General features: G+C 39.1%; 2 protein-coding genes across 6 annotated transcripts in view; one reads left to right on the top strand and one right to left on the bottom strand.

The window, feature by feature from the left end:
* The window catches only part of PDE1A (phosphodiesterase 1A), a 235,525-nt gene extending 232,807 nt beyond the window's left edge, over nt 1-2,718 (bottom strand). Inside the window, exons 1-2 of one of the 4 annotated variants that reach the window (XM_075430504.1) lie at nt 2,669-2,718; nt 1,332-1,368 (exon numbers count right to left, since the gene is read on the bottom strand). The gene's annotated coding sequence lies outside the window, so the exon portion shown is untranslated. Of the gene's footprint in view, nt 1-1,331; nt 1,369-2,668 lie in introns of those variants that run through there. The other 3 variants (XM_075430512.1, XM_075430514.1, XM_075430515.1) reach the window with 3 other exon arrangements.
* Nucleotides 2,719-3,022: 304 nt separating this feature from the next.
* Nucleotides 3,023-21,176, top strand: part of DNAJC10 (DnaJ heat shock protein family (Hsp40) member C10) — a 31,235-nt gene continuing 13,081 nt past the window's right edge. For both annotated transcript variants that reach the window (XR_012765031.1, XM_075430516.1), the window contains exons 1-17: nt 3,023-3,116; nt 3,592-3,953; nt 5,613-5,778; nt 7,542-7,592; nt 8,999-9,081; nt 9,267-9,398; nt 10,262-10,355; nt 10,578-10,655; nt 11,905-11,948; nt 12,326-12,463; nt 13,852-13,941; nt 14,711-14,824; nt 15,597-15,711; nt 17,510-17,637; nt 17,913-18,029; nt 19,281-19,382; nt 20,452-20,607. Coding sequence is in view for 1 of the 2 variants with exons in the window: in XM_075430516.1 (XP_075286631.1) it covers nt 3,753-3,953; nt 5,613-5,778; nt 7,542-7,592; nt 8,999-9,081; nt 9,267-9,398; nt 10,262-10,355; nt 10,578-10,655; nt 11,905-11,948; nt 12,326-12,463; nt 13,852-13,941; nt 14,711-14,824; nt 15,597-15,711; nt 17,510-17,637; nt 17,913-18,029; nt 19,281-19,382; nt 20,452-20,607 (1,809 nt within the window). In the remaining variant the exon portion in view is untranslated. The remainder of the gene's footprint in view (nt 3,117-3,591; nt 3,954-5,612; nt 5,779-7,541; nt 7,593-8,998; nt 9,082-9,266; nt 9,399-10,261; nt 10,356-10,577; nt 10,656-11,904; nt 11,949-12,325; nt 12,464-13,851; nt 13,942-14,710; nt 14,825-15,596; nt 15,712-17,509; nt 17,638-17,912; nt 18,030-19,280; nt 19,383-20,451; nt 20,608-21,176) is intronic.

Genomic DNA, 21,176 nt, shown 5'->3' on the forward strand with positions numbered 1-21,176 from the left:
GTCCCCAGGTTCCCCAGGGCCAAACAAAATCAGGTTACACAGTTCCACAAAGCCACAATCACAAGGTTGGAAGAAAAAGAGGGATGCAAAGAAAAGACTGAGCATAGTGGGCAAAGTTTTCATAAAATCTTTACCAGGCACAAATCTGATGTGTCAATTTCAGCAAATGGAAGGGTTTCACAATTATTATTTATAGTTGCTGGCATTACTTTTCAAAGCTGATTCAAAACAAATGTAGCAGACTTTAGAAACAGACAAAACAACAATATAATCACTGAGCCAGGGGCTTGTTTAACTCTGTGACTACTAAAGACAACTTTAGATTAGAATGAAGTTCATTCTGTTCTCCTGGCTTACAGTTCAAATTGGCGAGAAGGGGTAGCATCACTCATTGTGTGCATAAATGGCCCTGCTCAGTTACACTTCAGTACAATCTTTACGTAAGCAGATGACAAACGTCTACTGCAAAGTGAAGCATGAAGTTGCTTGTAAGTGACTTGTGAGTCATGTAAAGTCATTAGGGTCACACATCACGACACCCTCCAGGTAAATCAAAAGCTCTAGCATTAGGGAATGTTGCATGTTTTAAGCTACAGCAGCTTTTCCTGGTTCTTTCTGGGCACTTGTTCAGCACTCTGCAGCTCAAAATTCCACAGAACTGTGGGGGCCTCACCTGCTCCTCCTGACCCAACACAAGTCCATACCACTGCGCAGGGGAGCAAACCAAACTGTTACTAGATAGTCCTTAATTGATGAAATACAGCTATGTCACGGCACAGTTCTTTATACGTGCCCTGTACAGTGCAAAAAGATAAATAACCCCATTTTTCCATCTAGACATGCAGACACGTATTTTGATTAAAAACAGCAGTTAAAAAAAAAAAAAACTGAAGCATTTTATTGAGTAAATCAGAAAATCAACCTGAAAAAAAAAATGCAGTAATATGCTAAAACTAGGATAGTTAGCTCTTCAAGAGATTAGAATCCTTAAGACTGTATAAGAGTGTCTGCTCCCTGTCTCCTTTAACACTCAAATTAGGCATTCAAAACCACTGCCAAAAAGAACAGCAGAATAACTTATGGAACTCACTACAATTAGGAATTAAAGCAACCACTCTAGAGAATATTTTTAGACACGCATTGTTTTAAAAAACATAACATTAATTTAAATTAAGTTTGTTATTATTGAAGTTTTAATCATGGCTGAAGATCAAGAAATGCCGATTCTCGTGTTCCTCTAGCTAAACGAGAGCTTTTACACTTTTCCACAATACAGCATGAATTGCCTTCTAGCTGCATATGAGTTCAGAGTGAGAACTAATTTTGCTTACCCAGCGGTTGCTTATATTCCTCTAAGTGAAGCTTGGGCTGAAAAAAAGGAAGAAACACTTGACAGTTAGTTACATTAAACTAACTTAGGACTGACGTCTTTCATATATTTTAACATGCACTATTTCCTTAATGCCCCCGAGAGACTTTATGTATCATCATCTGCTAAAACGACAATTGCAAGACAATATCCCCACCCCACCTGGAAGATCCCAAGCCACTGAATACACACATAAAGAGATAAATGTTGCAACAAGAAGTCAGTCCTTCTGTAAGGAGTCTCATTTAAATTCTGAAAATTGAAAAATAAAAACAAAGGAACCACCTACTAACCTACTTTGTCACATAACCATTAGGAAGAATACATAAACGTTTCAGCAGCTATGCTTCTCACCGTTAGTTTGACAGATGTTTTGATTTCCACAAATTTGTAATAATGTGAAAATTATAAACTAATTTCTCAGGTACAATCTACGGGAGAATAATATTTTCAACTTTGTTGACTAAAGAGGTTTTTTTCCCCAAATATTTCACACTGGAAACCTTTGTTCAGACCGCTGAGACAGAAGCAAACAGAAAGAGCACGAATCAGTCCGGGTTGGACAAGGAGCCTCAGGTGCTCCTGTTTCGGTCTGGCACCGGCTGCAGCACCTGCCTCACGTCTGGTGCTGTGGCTGCACGAACGAGATGAAGTGCAGGGAGCGAACCGTACAACTCTTTTGACATCATGTCAAACAAAGCAAGCGCGTGGAGGGGCAAACTGCAAGAAAGTCTGGACTATAGGCATTGCCATATAATCCAGAATTATCCTTCAAGCGTAATTCTTGCAAAGATTTCTTGCAATGTACGTGTACACAAGAACCTGTCTTCCAGGCCCTGTTCACAAAACCCCGCACGTTTTCCCTCAACCGGCAGCAACCACCACAGCTCCTCACCACACCGGAACTTCCAGACGCGGAGCACCCCGCGGCACCCCACCGCTGCCCGGCCCCGCCGCCAGCCTGCCCGCCGTGAGGAGCAGCGCCCCGGGCGGGCCCGGCGACCCCCCACGCGCTGCCTGCCCCGCCGTCCTCGCGCAGCGGGGAGCCCCCTCAGGCGCGCACCCCGCCGGGAGAGGCCGGGGCCCCGCGGCGGGAGAGCACCGCGCTCCGTGCGCCCGGCCGCCCTCGGGAGCCTCTCCCCGCCACCCGCCGCCCTGAGGAGACGGACCCCTGCGCCGCCCTGCATCTGCGGGGACCCGCGAGGTATCTGCAGGCGCGGTTCTGGCCGCATGGCACGGGTGAGGGCACCGGCCGGGGAGCCTGTGGCGGGCTCTCCTCCGCCACCCCAGCACTCGCACCTCTTTATTCCCAGCCCCCCGGGCCCGCCGGCGGCTCCCTGGGGACGCAGCCGCGCCCTCCCGCACAGCGGCTGCCGTCGAGCCCCGCCATGGTGCCGCCCACGCCGCATCCCCCCGGGCCGCGGGCGGTGGCGGCGCGGGGTGGCGCGGGGCAGCCCGCGGCGGGGGGCGGGCCCGGCTGTGGAAGGGGCGGGGCCGGGGCGCCCCGACAGGGAGCGGCCGGCAGGAGTCGAGCCCCCCGCCCGCGGCGGGCGCGGTGTCCACGTCAGTCCCAGAGCCGCCCCGCCCGCGTCCGGCCCAGAGCCGGATCCCGGCGCGGGCCGCCCTTCCGCCCGGCGCCGGGGTGAAGGCGCCGCCGTCCCATGCTGCTCCGCGCCCGGCCCGCTCCCCCCACCGGCTGCCCGCCGCCCTGAGCCGCCGGCCGGCGCCGCTGCCCTCCCCGCAGCCCGTAAGCGCCGCGCCGCCTCCCCGGGGCTCGCCCGGCGCCGCGGTCGCGCCGGCGGGGTGGGGAGGGGATGGGACGACGCGGCAACCGGGCCCCGGCGGCGGTCCCTCGCCGCACGCCCCTCTCCCGCCGCCGGCCCCGACCCTGCGGGGCTGCTACCCCCGGCCTCGCCGCATCCCTCGGGCCGAGCGCGGCTTTGTCTGCGAGGAGCGCCGGCCTCGGGCCCGGCTGGGAAGCAGTGTACCGGAGCGGAGCCGGGCGGGGAAGCGAGCCGTGCTCCGCACCGTTCCGCGCTGCCGTGCGCGGTCACCGCGCTCGGAGGGCCGGTCTGTCACCTGCGCGCGCTGCGGGGGCCGGCAGAGAGCCCCCCGAGCTCGTCTGCGGCCTGGGCGGGCCGGCCGCGGGGGTATTTGCTAGCGGGGGCTTGTTGGGTAACGAGGAAAATGTACTTAACTGCTTTTCCCCCCTCTTCTTGCAGGTTGCAACTTTCGCGAGGCTGGCGGCGTGAGGTAGGGCAGCCAGCGTTTTGCAGAGCTCGGTCATAAAGGCGGCGGTACCTCCGGGGGCTGGCGGAGTTACTGGAGATGCTTCCCAAAGCCTGCTCACGTCAGAGCCTGTAAACTTTCCAAAAGCTCCGCAATGGAGTTCTTAGTACCCAAAGGAGATTATATTACGTATTTTAAAAGGTCTTTATTGCTAGTTTTAGTATGTGTGATAGTTCTTGTGTGCACTGATCAGGACTACTATAGTTTACTTGGAGTATCCAAAGAAGCAACTAGTAGAGAAATACGACAAGCATTCAAAAAACTGGCATTAAAGTTGCACCCTGATAAAAACCAGGTAAGCCGTATCCTTAATGGGTCAAAGTTGCTCGGTTAACGGATCTTCATGTTTAAACAAAAAGTGGTTTTAAGTTGTCTAAAATGTTTCTCTCTTCCTGTGAAGAAGCATAACCACCTGAGAAGCGTAACCACCTGATGGTTCAGCTCAGATTTTCTGCAGAGAAGATGTACGAGAAGGGATAGACTGGTCATGCTGAATTTGGGCCATATTAAATTGCTGTAGTAAAAAAAAAAAAAGAGGCAAGATCATTTAATTGTATTTTTGTAAATAGAGGAAAGCTTACATCTGTACCATGTTACCTTGTTGATAAACTGACGAGCTTGTCTCTTTCTGTTTAGCTTGGGGGAACTTAACTGTTTCCCTAACACAGTCTCATTTAAACAGCAAACAGCAGCGCCCTGTACTGAGACATCAGTCTCCAAGTATCAAACAAAACAAAGCAGAAATTCTAGGACTGCCAAAGCGTAACGAGGGAGGGTGATAAGGAGCTCCGGACTAGCTAGAGAGAGAAGACTGGGAGTGGCTGAGTCTGTGCTACCATATTTTCCAAAATACAAAAAAATAATTTTAAAATTTAAACGTCATCAATTTTTCCTCAAGATTTCCTGAAATGATCAGAGATTCACAGGAAAAACAAGAGTTTGGATCTTTATATGTGAAACTGCACCTGCGCAGAGCCCCAGAAGACAGTTGTGTTTCACATGAGCTCAGGGCCCGCCTGCACAGAGCACGGTGAAGCCTCTGAGGCACTTATGTTTTGCAATGGATTTGAACACGAAAAAAATCAAACAGAAAGCCAAATCTCAACAAAGTTAGACATGCCAACTTTCCAGTTGCAAGTTTTGTTTTGCCTTTGTTGATAATTTTCAAAATAATAACCTTTCGAGTCAGATTCTGTAGTTTCCGAGTATACCTATACTACTAAAGATTTTTCAACAGGTTATTTTCAACATTAAATATGATATTTAGAATGTGAAGCCATTTCATAAATTTCATAATGGTAATTAATTTCATGTGTATCTAGGTAAGTAAGTCAAGAATCTTTAAGAAAAACTGTCTTTTGAAGGAAATGTGTAAGCAGAAGTTAAAAGGGTGAGAGTGCTCTGCAGATTTTCCTCACCACTGTTACACTGCATCAGCGCCTCAGAACCCAAACTGAGGTTCAGAATATGTCTGCAGATTTTTCACTGTTCTCATTCTGAAGCTACCTAGAACTAGAAAGCTTTTTAAATAAAAAAGGGGGCCTCTGTCTATGCTGTAAGGTCAGAAGGGATGAATCTGTCTTCATAGCACAGATTTTCAAACTGGACAAGTGGGGATTCTAGGGGAGTGGAAAAGTTGAGATAGGAAATGGTAAGTCTTCATTAGTGAGTACCTTTTTTTGGCATCACTGGAGAATGTTACAGCCTCCTACCAGTTCACTTTGTATTTCGGTTGGCATTTTAGTGAGGATGAAGAAATGAGCAGAAGACGCAACTGGCTTCAGGAGAGGAAAACTTTACTGTAGTTTGTTTGGAGATCAGTGTGTAAAGTCTGCTTCCATCACAACTGACATCTTTAGTAGGGATATGAAATATTTCCAAAGATTACTTTCTCAACATTATATGTACAATATGGTTTATTAACTACTTACTAATTATAGTTTTCCTTGAATAGAATGATCCAAATGCACATGAAAATTTTTTGAAAATAAATAGAGCCTATGAAGTACTTAAAGATGAAGATCTACGGAAGAAGTATGATAAATACGGAGAGAAAGGTCTTGAAGATCAGCAGCAAGGAGGTCGTTACGAAAGCTGGCACTTTTATCGCTATGATTTTGGTAAGTTACGATGTATGTTGGATTTGCTTAAAACAGTAACAAGTAAATGCAATATTCAGATCTACGTCAGATATTTTTACGCATTTCTGATGTATCCTCTCCAGATTTCTGCCTGCTCTGTTATTTTCCTTTAGATGTCATTTTCTCTCTGTTGACCCAATCTTTTATTTACCTTGCTAGTGGCTACCAGAAATACCAAAGATGTGATATTCTGTTTAGCTAGCCTTTTGTTCCTGCTGCTTACCTTTTTATTGGTCATCTAACTTGTGTATTTTTTAAAAAGTGCAAAGTTTCCCCCCTCCCCCTTAAATTCCAGCGTTAATGTTTGATTAATATTCTTTGTAACTCTTTAGTGCAGGAAGACCTTTTTTCATTAGATAAAGATTAGAGAGATTGTTCGCTGTCAAGCCTATTTTATGTGCAGTTATAAAATTAGACATCAGGAAAGAGGTAGTAGAAAATGAAAAAACATAACAGAATCATACCTAAAATGGTCTTGAGACAAGTAACTTAATGTTTCTCTCAACAAATTTTAGGTAGTTGTAGGGAAAGGCTGGGATGAACTGTTCTCAGAGCTGCAGTAACAGGAGTAAGCTAAAATGGAGAGCTGAGGAACATGGTTTGATTGATATGAGAGAAAAAGATGGAATGAACCTCCACCTTGGCAAAATTTTTTCTGGTGTAGTTTAATTTAATATGTCCCAATCTCTAAAAAACTAATGTCTCTGCAAATTGAAACTGAATAAACCAGAGGCACAGCTATTGCAGGAAAATATGGAAATTACTCTAAAACTTCTTCAGATAAATACACTTAAGAAATTTTATCTGTCTGAAGCTGCACTGCTAGACTGAGGAACAATATCCTTGAATGTATTTTTACCAGTCATTTGGAGAGTATCTGTATCTATATTTTTATATTTTACATGTATTTTATATATATACAGATGGGTGAGTGTATGTATTATATTACATGATCTATAATTGGATAGTAGTGTATAAAGTACCCTGTCACCTGTGGAAATTAATTTCTCTCATTGTTTATTTGCATTTAATCCTTGTATACCTCAGGTGAAATGGCATCTCGCCGTGTTAGGTACTGTAAAACATCTGTAGCCATAGTAGCACAATATAATGCTGTCTAATAGTATTTTTGGTACCTCTGCGCTGCCTTTCTTGCATACTTGAAGTACTAGACTGTTTTGTAGTGATGTTCTAGGTAGGACTGGTTAGCTTTTTAGAAAAGCTGTCTTCCTTACCTTTATTCTCTCTGCTTTATTCCACTGCGTTCATGGCATTCTGTTAGTGGAAAAACTTGTGGCTGAAACGCCTTTGTGATCTAGATAGTTTAGATAAGCAGAGGCTGAGAGAAGAAGTGAAAGCTTGCAGACATTACGTATAGTGCTCTTGCTGAGAGCGGAAGCTTCTTGAATTTTAATCTGACAGCTGGTTGATGTTATTTCTAATACTCTTACCATAACAGTGGTAGTTCAAGTTCTCTGCTCACTCGGTGGCTGGTCTACTAAAACACCAAAAGAACTGTTCTGTTCTGATGGTGGCTTTTGTAGCACGAGGACGCGGGAGTTAGCAAGAGATTAAACTAAGGTTACATGTTACTAAGGAAGTACAGCTTTGTTGCAAAAACTGTTTGCCAGCTTACTTTTTCAACTTAGTGTACTGTCTTCTGTCTTGTCAAGAAGATGATGGTTTGTTTCTTCATTCTAAAGATGGCAAAAATAAAAAGCAATTGTTGTTTTTTTCAACAGGTATTTACGATGACGATCCTGAAATCATAACATTGGATAGAGGGGAGTTTGGTGAGTTTTAAATAAGTAGCTGTCTGTCTGACAACATGGAAACCCCAAGTAACAATTTTTACATTCTGTGCTGTATATGTATAGACTTCTATTACATATCTATACAAATAACTGCCAGAAAATAGTCTTCAGATGAGAAAATGAAAAAAAAAACACCAAACCCTTAAGGCTTCCTGGTAAGTGCTAGTTAGCAAATAGATCAATATCAATAAGCACTTTAGATTAAGTTTGAAAGATATTTTGTGAGATCTGCAAGAGGAAATTATTTTCATTAAAATTTTGTTTCTCCTAATTTAACATTACTATGTTTTGGTCTGTTGACTAAAAATGTACTTGATAGAACTTTTCTATTATAGTTCTATTATTTTTTTTTTCTCTGAAATAGAGTCAATTTTGCCTTGAACAAGAGGTTCAAGACAAAATTCAAGAAGGTGATACCAGATACTAAAGACATAGCTAAGTAAAACAAGGTTTGGAAAGAGAATGCTTTCAGTGAGGATGTTATCCAGTTTTTCTTGGTTTAAAATTATAGCTAAGATGTTTTTAACGAAAAGAGACTAGAGAGGAAAAAAAAATGGATTTGGTGTGATTTTTCATCTGCGCTTTGAATACAGTTTCTTTTGTACAGACTGGATCTACATGCTGAACCAATTTTATAAACTGTTCTAATAGCAGAACCTCATGATGCTCTCTATGAGAACCTGGTCTTGCTTTGGTTAAGTGATTTGCAGAATCTACACAATCTTTAGTTGGCTTGTTTGTGAGGATATTTTAATATAGGCAAATATAACTTAGAAAATTCACTATAAAAATTACATGCAAGAATGAAGAGACTGAAAGCCATGTAATTCAAGCTGATAACCTCTGTATGTGTATATTTTGTTGCTGGTGTTTTCTTTTATAAGCAAGAGTATTTAATAATGTTTCACTTGACTTTTCTGGTTTAGCTTACATTTTTAAATTGCATTTTCATCTATTAGACAGGGATTCTACATAAAACGTTTGCCTGATGGAACCCAGAAAATACATAAAGTGATATAAGGAAATGGAAAGTTCTGGTGAAAATCTTTTAGAACTCGTATGTTGTTTGTAAGGTGACCTGACTTCACTGTCACACGTTTGACTAGGTTAATCTGCAGAGAGTACATTTATTCATAATTAATAGAACGGATGTTGAAAGTCAGGTTGCTTATATCCTCTGAAATACGATTTTTGTGCACTTGTCTACCACAGTGAGTATGTGCAAGTGAGGTGCAATCTTTGTCCCATCTGAGTTACTGTTAGTAACTGTGTCTGACATGTAAATATTTAATTCAGCTTTTGGGGAAAACAATATAAAAATATACAGTCTAGATGTAGCTACGTTGTAGATGTTCATTAGTTACAATTTTCTTCTCTCCATCTAGATGCTGCTGTTAACTCAGGAGAACTGTGGTTTGTGAATTTTTATTCTCCTCGATGCTCCCACTGCCATGAGTTAGCACCCACGGTATGTATAACAACCAAATTAACTCTGAAAATTTCTTGGTGTTAACAGCATAAAACTTAAAGTGGATTTTTACACTGAAGCTGAAATCAAAGACAACAATTCAAGGTGTCAGGACTAAAACGTGTTGATTTTTCATTATGTCTTTTATAGGAACATATCCTTCTCTTTTTTCCCATTTTTTCTAGTGGAGGGAGTTTGCTAAGGAGATGGATGGAGTAATACGCATTGGAGCTGTCAACTGTGGAGATAACAGAATGCTTTGTCGCATTAAAGGGATTAACAGTTATCCCAGTCTCTACATTTTCAAAACTGGAATGGTGAGTGATAAAACTTCAAGCATTTTCAGAAAGATGGAAATCTGAAAGAGTATTTCTTTAATACTTGTTCGGTCATCACTCTTTATGTAAAGATCTTCCTTTTACTATATTAATTCCTTTTAATAAATTACTTTTGCTCTTCCTTCACCCTGGTTAATGTAGTGTAGAAGGTTAACTTCAAAAATAGATGTCTGGTCGATACAGTGGGGTTTTTTTAATCATTTTACTGTGCATCATATCACTTCTTTGGGACCTATTTGGGACGACACTGTCAGTACTGGTGCTGTAGCAAAACAACAAGTCTGCTTGAACAGTTTCTCTTCTAGTATTGTAATGAACTTTTCAAATACAAAGAATAGTCTGTGGTTTTGAATCTAAAGAATATGACCAGGTACCTAAAGAAACTTGGAAATTCCTCCCACGAGATTTCTGCCATGCTTAGCTGCATTGTGTACGTCACGCTTTACAGCTGCTTATTAAGCAGTGGTGCCAGGGTGGTGTATAAATTATGGTTGAATTTGACAATGATAAGATTTGAGAGGCTGAAAGCAGAGATTGTGCATACGCTAAATGGACTAATGCAAGCAATTTTTATTTAGATAGAAATACAATCATTGGGAGTTGGTGTTTCTAAGACTAAATTACTCTTGTGTTGCTGGACTTGGAAAGAAATCACATTACAAAATTTAAATAAAAGTTAAATTTTAAATGATCCGATATGGGAGGAAGAGAACGGTTAGAGCTTATGTTTAGGGGGGGACGGGTTGTCCTGCAGTTGCATAAGTACTGTTATAAAAAAAACAGTAAGTTTTGGGATGTTTTTTCTTTTTAATTTTATAAACTTTATTCTTTGTCTTCTATAGCAACCAGTGAAATATTACGGTGACAGGTCAAAAGAGAGCTTAAAGAACTTTGCCATGCAGTATGTTACAAGCACAGTCACTGAGTTATGGGCAGGTAACGGTCACATATTTTCTTTGGATGTTGTTCTTGAAATTGCTTTTGCAATATAAAATATGACAGAAGCTATGTTTACAACTGAATCAGTCAACTGTTGCTAAGTGTTATTTTTGCAATTAAAAATAGTTTACTGTAATTTGCTAATATAAATGTAAAACCTTCTTGTTTCATAGTCACGTTCAACTAGCCACAAACTGATGCAAATTGTTTCACTCTTAGGAAACTTTGTTAATGCCATTGAAACTTCATTTGCTTCTGGCGTTGGTTGGCTGATCACCTTCTGTGCTGAACGTGGGGGTAGGTGCAGTAGATCTCTTCAAATAAGGCAAACAGGAAAAAAAAGAAGTGCTTTTGTTGATGGTGGCATAATCGCTTTTGCTTCCAATAAAAAGTTGTAAAACATCTTAGGTGGTCACAGTATTTGGACTGTGGGTCATTCAAGCTCCATTTTGGAGGCAGTTTGACAAAAGGGACATTAATAGAGAGATTATGCTATTGTGCTTCTGTAATGTCACGTGAGTCATTACAGCAGCACCAAAGTGTAACCCCTCAGAACAGGAACTGGCAGAAAAGGCCTCTGACTTCAGTTTCCAGCTCAAGATCAAATGACAGATATTACATCGGTGCATGCCAGCATGTCGTGATAGCTGCGTAGAAGAAAGGATGTATCTCCCCTTTAAGCCACCAATACTCAAAAATTAGCTGAATATTTTCTCTTAGGTTAGGTTTGGACATAGTAATTGGCTCTGCCACTGATGTTATGACAGTTTAGATTTGCGTTGTTTTTTTGTAGCTGTTTGTCACTGGCTTTCTTGGGCTCAGTATTGGATATGGTATATTAGAAAGTTGCCGTGGTTAGCTGGTAGAGCTAAGTAAATGTGCCACACCTTTACAAATAAAAGATTTCTTGGTCTTAGGAAGAGACCTTTGTTCTGTGAAATGAATAACCGGAGCTGCAGTCTTGGATTTACATTGGTAAATAGCTTGATTTCAAGTTGCAGTCCTTTCGTTATTAAGTTTTCAACTTTGGTGTAATTGAAGTCAGCTTGACGCATTTGCTTATTTCAGAAAAAATCTCCATCAGAAAGTAGCTATTCAAAGTCTGGATGGGTGATGAGAGTATATGATGTATTTATTATAGTCAATTATTATTTGAATCATAGAAATTCATATTTCCATTGAAATCTCATTACAAGACAATGTAGATACCTCTTTTTTATTAAACATTGATTAAGAAGAAGTTTTAAAGGTCTGTTGTCTTATATAGCAAATAAAATACTAACATTTTTAAAATGAGAATTCTGTGTTGATGAAGCAGGAGAATGGTGTTCATGTTATTTTTAACTTGGAGTGGACAACCATCAAGTGCTGATTACTAGATGTTGCAACTTCAAGTCACTGAAATACCGGATGAATAGCCAGGAAGCATGCCTTTTGCAGTGGTCACCTGTATAGGAAGGAAAGGGGTAATTCTAAACTAGAGCGGGCTTAGTGCATTAATAATTTGAAGTTTTATGTTTGTAAATAAATAATTTTTATTTTGCAGATTGCTTGAGTTACCAAACACGCCTTAAGCTAGCTGGCATGTTGGTAAGCAGTGTTTCACTTTGAAAGCATTACCTGTTATAGTTCAAATAAAATAGCGGAAGTGAAAACATCAAGTTGTAGCTAAAACTTTCACTGAGTTTAGTGGAACCAAGATTTCAGCCACTAACTTTCAGAAGAGTTAAATATTTTGACTTAGTAGTTACTGGAATAACATGAAATTTTTAAAGAATTTTATTAAATGTGAATGAGTATTAACTAATGAATTGCACCGTGGTTTCCTTCCATTTTCTAAATGTTGTATATAATTGCTGGTCTTGGGATTTTCAAAAGCATTTCTGAACCTGAAATTAAAAAATACTCTTCCATGGTTTTGTGTTTGGTGTTGGTTTGTGTTCTTTTTTTTATTATTTTTATTACAGGAGGGTCTTGTTAATGTAGGCTGGATGGACTGTGGCACCCAGGGTGAGCTTTGTGATAATTTGGATATCTCATCTAGTACTACAGCATACTTTCCGCCTGGAGCCACCATAAATAACAAAGAGAAAGGAGGTGTTTTGGTATGAGTTGTTTCTCAACCATTCTGTATTTAGATAAAATAAGGTGATGACAAGGGAATGTATAAATAATTTCCAGATTGATTAGATACAACTGAAAAGATACTTGTTTTTCTCTTCTAAACTTGTGTGTCCTGGTATGAGTTCATATTCCTCCTGGCTTCTAAGGCAGTGATCCCTGAAGGTGGTCCCTGGTTTGTTGGTATGCTGGGAGAGTGAACAGGAGCACGCAGCAGTAGCAGCAGCCTGTAGGTCTGCCTGGCCACCTCCTCTGGAGCCTCCCTGAGCAGCCGTGGAAATGCAGGGGCGGGATGTGCTCAGTGACAGGCCCGTGAGCGAGTTCCAAAACTGCTACCCAGCTACCCTGGACAAGCTTCAGAGTCTTGTCTCCCAAGTAACAAGCAATAGGACAAGAGGAAACAGCCTCAAGTTGCGCCACGGGAGGTTTAGTTTAGATATTAGGAAGAATTTCCTCACTGAAAGGGTTGTTAAGCGTTGGAACAGGCTGCCCAGGAAAGTGGTTCAGTCACCATCCCTGGAGGTGTTTAAAAAACATGTAGATGTGGCACTTAGGGACATGGTTTAGTGGTGGACTTGGCAGTGTTAGGTTAATGGTTGGACTTGATGATCTTAAAGGTCTTTTCCAACCTAAATGATGAGTTTTCGTTCCAGAAGCAATATGCCCCAGGTGTCACAAGTTTGAGAAATGCTGCACTGAATGGAGTACTGACATGTGTGACAAAAGTGCTCCTATGGTATCTGTTGGTACGGATTATGCTGTTGGGCTCTATTGTAATATTGCAACCTCCTCCTACATTTTCTATGGTAGTTTTAGCTTCCTTAATTGATGGGAGACATTTCTCAGTTTGAAGCACGGCTTGTTCCCTTATTGTCACTGCTGTTACCTATATCTTTAAAAAGAGGAAATTAAATTTGTAACCTACCTACTTTCAGCCATGTAACTTACAACTCCGAGTTATTGATTCATAGTACTCGGTGAATTTTAAAAATTACTGAAACGTAAATATCTGTACAGTGCAGTTAAGGAAGGCTGTAAGACTAGGTTGGAAATCTTGTAAACATGATTTTAAAATTTGGCTTGAAATTTTGAATTTGAGACTTTTAACCCCTGTTTTGACAAAATACAGTATCTTGAGTTTAGTATTGTAGGAGAACAAGCTAAAATGCAGTATTCAGAGTGATGTTTGTGGAATATATATATGTATATATGAAAAAGAAGTTGATCAAATAACATATTAGTAACTGTACTCTTCAGTTGATGGAAAGGAACAAATCAGAATAATTTTTCTGACACTTTGAGTACTAACCATCAACAGTCAGATTGATGTTTGTAATTCCTTAAAATAAACACAGTTAATTTTCCTTCCTAGTTTCTTAACTCCTTGGATGCCAGAGAAATATATCAGGAAGTAATGCAGCATCTGCCAGACTTTGAAATTATCTCTGCAGCATCGTTAGAGGTGAATTTTAAAAAATATGTTAAGATGTCTTTAAATAACGTACTTTTCTATTTTTTATCATTACTTTTTACATTTTTCAAATCCTGTTGACACAACAACCTAGTATTTATTTAACTGATAATTACTTTTTTTTTCCCCTCCATAGCCAAAAATGTAACATTGTTTGTCTATGTTGTTTAGCAAAACAACTAATGGGGGCGGCAGGATATTTACCAGGAAAATAGAAAACCACAGAAATTGCCATTGCAACTAACTCTGCAACTGTAACTTTCTAGTTGTTTGTTTTTTTTTTAATAAAATATTTTGGAGAGAATTTTGGTTTAAATGTATTTTGTCAGTAATGTAAGAAAGAAAAATACTTGTTAATCCATGATAAGTTATGTGTGAACTGAAATTAGAAGTCATAAAACTTACCCATGTCCGGGAGAAATAAAAGAGGAAACTTCTTTTCACGCTAGTAGTAGCACTTAGCAGCTTCATCTACAATAGGAAACACGCATGGAAACAGAAAGTATAGAGGCTAGCGTGTAGCCAGCTTGTTTTCAGATTTTTTCCTCTTTCCTGCTTTATGATGCAGTAAAAGGAAGTTTAGTGGAAGGACTACATGAAAGAATTTGTTGAGTGGAGGAGGCCAGCTGGAGATCAGATGGATAATTGGTCATTTGCCTTTAAAAACATGAAAGGAATTTACAAGTTGGTATTAGTTTGGAATAATTTTTTTTTTGTCTGTGTTTTTGTTGTGGTTTTGGGTTTTTTCCTTCATTTAAAGGACCGCCTGGCTCATCACCGATGGCTGCTTTTCTTCCAGTTTGGGGAGAGTGATAAATCAAATGTACAGGAGTTTAAGAAACTTAAATTTTTACTTAAAGATGAACATATTCAGGTAAGACTGCTCACTCATCTAGTGTTAAATACCATTTACATTCAGAGAACAAGTCAGTATGTTTTTTGTGATTATTAGCTCTTGCTACCCCCTGCCACCTCTGGTGCTGGAAGAAATGTACTATCATACAGTAGATCTGTAGTAAAGTTTTTAATTTGAAGCAAGAAATGAAATTTCCCATGTGATCTGAATAATTTAAAAGTAGTTAGGAAAGATTATCTTTTAAATCTGCTCTCTCATGGGAAATGTTACTGCAGATCCTGTTCAGTTAACAATTAAAAGTTAACACTTCAACATCAAATTGATGTTGATGTGAAACTGTATTTTAATTACTCAGAAAACCCTATAATTGTCTTGAAAATTTTCTTAATAAAATGAAACCAAATTAAAACTTTGTACTAAAGGGATATGTATTGTGTTTTTCTATAAGGTATGTACTTTAGTCAATGCAACAGGTTTTTTTAGAAGAATTTTAATGTCACATTTATTTTAGGTGTCTTTTTGCTCTCTTGCTGTTTTATTTGGGGGAGGGGGAAAGAGGATTTTCTAAGGTTTTATTCCCTATTTTGGCCTTTAATTTAGAAATTAGCAAGCAATGTAATATAGCTGTGCTAGTAGTTTTCCTCGTAGTTTGTCTTAAGACCTCTCTTGTTTATAAAAAGGCTACTACTTCTCGATTTTTTTACCTTATTTTCTTAACTCTTACTGCTTTTCAAAATCTGTTTATATAAATTAGCATGCCTTAATTAAAATGGCACTGTCTGTTAAACAGGTTGGCAAGTTTGACTGTCTTTCCTCACCAACCATCTGCAACAAACTATATGTGTATCAGCCTTGTTTGGCAGTCTTCAAAGGAAAAGGAACTGGAGATTATGAAATTCATCATGGTAAGGGAAACTTTGGCAAATTTAAATCATTACATCATCACTTTGAGATGATACTGTCTCTGGCAAGCTGCATTTGTTTTCCCAAAGAACAGTTTTGTAGTTCTAATATTTGCTATTTTTCCTCTGACCTTACTGTAACCTTGCACAAACTTAAAATTTCCTTTTGTGTTTTTTTTTTCTTTTTTTTCCTGGGTAAGTAGTCTTCAGATGCCAAGAGATGTATTTTGTCTTTACTATCCTGTCTATTTCAATATCATTTACATAATTACATACAAATGAAATCTCTGAAGCTGATCAGGACAGCTTCTGCTTTGGGTAGGGTAACCAAAGGATGCTGTAAAGTGCTCCCTTCACAGAGGCTTAATGTGCTCGTCATACAGTGCTGCCAACTTGAGAAACTTGGATGTGATTTCATGTGTCACTGCTCTGAAACTAATTCCATGTTTTGTTGACTTCCACCCAGGAAAATCTATGTTGAGATTTTTACCACTTCCTTTCATTTCCAACATAGCAGTTTCCTTCCAGGAAATGTTGGAACTATGTTATTGTGTACCGCTGAAAAGATTAAAAAATGCTGGTTGGAGAGGAACAAAGCCTGAAGCAAAACTGTAGCTTGCATCAATAGGTGTAGCCTTATCCAGAATGCAGCACAAAGCAATTATGCAAGATGCATTTCTCTTTTTTCAGCCTCTGAAGTATTAGAAACAGCTTGCTGGATTAAGTCAGAACCTTAGTACTGTAATAAAGAAGAAAGGAGAAATGTTTTTGATCACTTGGAACAGATTAGTCGTATCTAAGGCAGAAAGACAATCCCGTCTATCTAATGATTGCTGCTGGGAAAAGCCTTATATATGTACACACACTCTTTGCAATTTCCACTCCTGCAGAGAAGCCAAGAAAGGGTCAAATACATACAGCATTTTTAGATCTTTTTATAATGACATAGATTACAAATTGTGTAAGAGAAATACATTGGACTACAGTACCTACATTCTTTTCTGAATGGTTTGTTTTACTCTTTACAAAATAGATGGTATCTAGAAGATTTACCAATAGTAATCTCACTCCAGTATTTATACAAATATAATACTCAAAAGAATCAAGTTTTTTTATATGCTGTGTTGAAGGGCTTCAGCAGTTTAAAATCTAAGAACAGTAATAAATCTTAAGTCATTGTGTAGTGACTTCAGATTTAATTACTCTGAAATTCTTATTCTCGGTTAATTTCAAGACACATTCTCTCATTTCTGTTGATAAATGTGTGCATGAAGGGTATGAAGAGACTTGATCTTTGCCTGCTAGAGCTGTGTAAGTAGGAACTTCAATTACACCTAAAAAGCTGTGATTTATCAGTATCATTTATTTTGCTTGAAGTCTTTACTGTGTCAGTACCTTTGTCAAGGCAAGTGTATCTAGAATAGTAACTTTTTAATTCCAACAAACACTAGTAAGATGATAAACCAGCCAATAGTCCAGTCACAAAAAAGTCATTTCATTTGACAAAAACGTATTTTGTCTTGAATAAAACATTTATTTGGCTAATATTGGGTAAATACTCAGTTAAATATTTAGCCAAATATCAACTATCACCTAGAGTATGTCTTACCTGTGTAGATTTGGACAGTTTAACATTGTCTGCCTGAGAAAAAGCAAGCCAGTACCTGTTCAATTTATTTAGGCAGGCCATGTTTAAAGATCAGTCAAGGGAACTGAAGGACTCCAGTTGCTACCACTGAATTTTTTAATGAGAACTCTCATAGGGAAAAATAAAGCTTCCTTTCTACATTGTTCTTTGAAGGAAAGAAGATCTTGTATGATATTGTTGCATTTGCCAAAGAAAGTGTCAACTCTCATGTTATCACACTGGGACCTCAGAATTTTCCTGACAAAGAGAAGGAACCATGGCTGGTGGATTTCTTTGCACCGGTAAATATTTAATATCTAAATTTCCCTTATTCTAAAATCTGTTATGTATCTATGTAACAAAATACTAGCAGTATCTTGAAAGTGTCCTTCAGCATCATGAGATGGTATTGTAATTTCTCATTCCTTGGCAGCGCACTAGTTCCTAGACTGTGTGGGTTTTCTATTTAGTGGAGTCTGTTGTCAAAGCGGCATATTATTCATCTCAAACAGCTTACATTCTCCCGAGAGCCAACTGCAGGGAAAGCATTTGCTCTTACTTGCATTTTGTTTTCTAGTGGTGTCCTCCTTGTCGAGCTTTGTTACCAGAGCTGAGAAAAGCATCAAAACATCTTTATGGTCAGCTTAAATTTGGAACACTCGACTGTACTGTCCATGAAGGGCTTTGCAACATGGTAAGCTGCAGGGACTAGGAAAAAAAAAAAAAAGAGTCCTTTCAAAGAATACTGTTTTCTTCTAGTTGGGGGGAGGGGGGCAGACAATGCTTGTTCTTTAATATTATTTTCTTAAACAGCAGTAAACCAAACAGGACACTTGTATCTTTTTTTTTTTTTTTTCAAAGGAGCAAACTCTGTAACCACTAGATAACATATTAATGTAAAATACAGGTCACGTTTTGCTCTTATTTCATAGTGTTAGTGCAAGACTCTGGAAGTCTCAGAGTTTAATAATTACTGAGATTTTCTTAAGAGAAAGAAAGAAAGAATTAAAGCAGACCCAGAAATTTTTTTCCTAGTGTATCTATAAATACATACATGCATTCTTTTTTTTTCTTCACATAGGAGGCTAAAAAAACAGTAAAACATTTAAAAATACAAGTTTTTTATTGATAAATATAAATGTCTGCAAACCCACTTCTAATTCAGTTCATCCTAACTGCTTTTTGTTTTGTAGTGCTTAAGAAGTGCACGATCAATTTCGAAGTAAAAGAAAGTTTATTATCGATTTTTCACTTATTTAAAGATACAGTAATGGAATGAATTTTTTTAAATCTTGCCCAATTTTCCATGTTTAAATTTGCTTAACTTCTGCTTCAATGAATTTATCATGCTAGAAATTATTGACCTTACTTTTCTGAATCCCAGAAAATACTACATTTTGACAGATTTCCAGCAACTGTGCATTTTATTGTTCACGAGAGCTTTTTACATTAGAATGTTTGTATTTATCTTTAAAATGTGAATGCCTTAAAACACATGAAAAATGAGCAAAAAAGAACAAGCTTTTGAAAGTTTTATTTACAGTTTACACACTGAAGAATTCGAATCGTGGAAGCATCTGTGTTCAATAGTAAATGATACAGTTATTCGTACGATAGAAGCATCTTCACCTGAAGACTTGGGGATAGCTTTAAAGTTAAGGCTTAGAAGGTCCATGGATTAATTCCTGTATTTGTGGAGCATGGCAAAACAACTACTGGCTGGTTTTTAAATTCAGAACAAAGTATACCATCTCTTAATACAATTGGCATCTTTTCTATACAGATATGTAATGATTTCAAACTCTCATCTGCATGCAAGTCTGAGCAGCTGTACTGTACAAACTGGATAGGTTAGCAGCTGTGAGCCACCAGTACCGATGGTAGTTAAAGGGAAGTGTAAGAAACCTAATAATTTCTTGCAATTTCTTATTATCTGTTTTGCTAGCATAACATTCGAGCTTATCCAACCACAGTTGTGTTCAATCAGTCTGATGTTCATGAATATGAAGGACATCACTCTGCTGAGCAGATCTTGGAGTTTATAGAGGTAAGTAAATTACAATCCGTGTTGCAGTCGTGCTCTGTATGCAGCTTATACACAAACATCTTCTTTGGTTGGAAGATTCCAAGATGACTCTTTAAAACTAATTGGACTAGTAACATAAAGAGTGAAAAAACCTTGTGCCAGAAAAGTGATTCAGCAACTGTCAGTGAGAGACTTGACACCTAGTGCATTAATTTCTCTACTCTGTCAAGTAATTTCTTTGAGATCGTTAGCAAATAACTTAAGATTCCTTCCAATCTGCAAAGTATTGGAAGTAGTAATCGTAGTAATGATTTCTATCTCATAGAGAGGATAAAGGAATTAAAAGTATGAAGTGCTGTAATATGAAGGTGAAAATGCCTCAATTACACATCTTGACATAGGAGGAGGTTCACATTTTCTGTCAATTAGCTTGCTGCCCTCCCTGCTTCTCAGCTGTTTCTTGAACTTTTTTAACTTGCAGAATTGCAAATCATTGGTTCTCATCACTGTTGCTGCCAGAGTTCTGGCACCCATCTTTGCTCCAGCATTCAGATTCTCTCGCTGCTAGATCCGTGGGCTGTTTTCCACTCTTTGAAGAGACTGCTCATTCTCTCCGGGCAGGCCAGAAAAAAGCAGGTTTAAGAGCACACATGCAGGAACAGGTGGAGATCAGTTTTTTTCAGTTGATATTCAGAGGCCAGTAGTGTACCATATGTATTCTTCTGCATCCCAGCCTAAGCAGCATGGCTGAGTCTCATAATGCCTGTTCTTGCCAGGTAAGCTGAATTTCTTGCCTTTTGCCTACCTTTATGGAGAAGAGGCAGAAAAGTTCCCTTGTGCAGCCTGGCTGTATTTTTTTTTTTATAGCTCTTCTTAGCAAATTTGGCATACATTGTTGGGTTGAAGGGATGACTTTTCATGCTTCCATGCCTTTCAGTGGTGTGGAGTCTCCCCTACCACAGCAGCAACCAAATGTCACTAGAAGAGGGACATTCTCAGAATTTGGTACAGTCCGTTTGTACGTGATGGCACTAGATATGGGATAATTCATTGCTGGAAAGTATATGTCTACAAACTGTCTTTACTTTAGGATCTTAGGAATCCATCGGTGGTCTCCTTAACACCAGAGACATTTGTTGAATTAGTTCAGAGAAGAAAACGTGAGGAAATCTGGATGGTTGACTTCTACGCTCCATGGTGTGGACCTTGTCAGGCTTTAATGCCAGAATGGAAAAAAATGGCCAGGGTAAATGACATTCAAACATTTTTTCTGCTTTTGTGTCCTGTTCCATGGAATTACTGAGACAGTACAACTATGTCATAGAGATTTGTCAACTGAGAAAGGCGAGTGATTAATATTGCCAGCAAAACGGGGAATTCCTACCTGACAGTTTTATGTTGTTTCAAATACAAAGTTTTTCTTTGGTTTTTTTTAAAGGGTCAGTACATTGATACTGTAATCCAGTTTTTCCTGTTGATACAAGTGTGTTTTTCAACATCTAAGCAACTTTAGAGTAACTGACTTTCCTTGATACTTAGTGCTTTATATAGACAACAGCTCTGCATTTGTTTAAAACAAAGTAGGGAAAAAATATTTATCCATAAATTATATAAGAATTTGTTGAAATAATTTGCCACTTTATTATTGGTATTCTTTACGATCATTAGTCATCTTTAAGATAGCAGTTAGACCTCAGTGAAACCTCTGACTTGAATTTAAGGTTAAAGGAGTTCAATCTTACCCATCTTAATTATTTCCTATATTAGGAAGATTTTTATTCTGAGATCTTGTTTTCTTCACTGAAAGTAAAGAAA

Source organism: Opisthocomus hoazin, chromosome 9 (assembly GCF_030867145.1).
Source record: "Opisthocomus hoazin isolate bOpiHoa1 chromosome 9, bOpiHoa1.hap1, whole genome shotgun sequence".
Classification (NCBI taxonomy): domain Eukaryota; kingdom Metazoa; phylum Chordata; class Aves; order Opisthocomiformes; family Opisthocomidae; genus Opisthocomus; species Opisthocomus hoazin.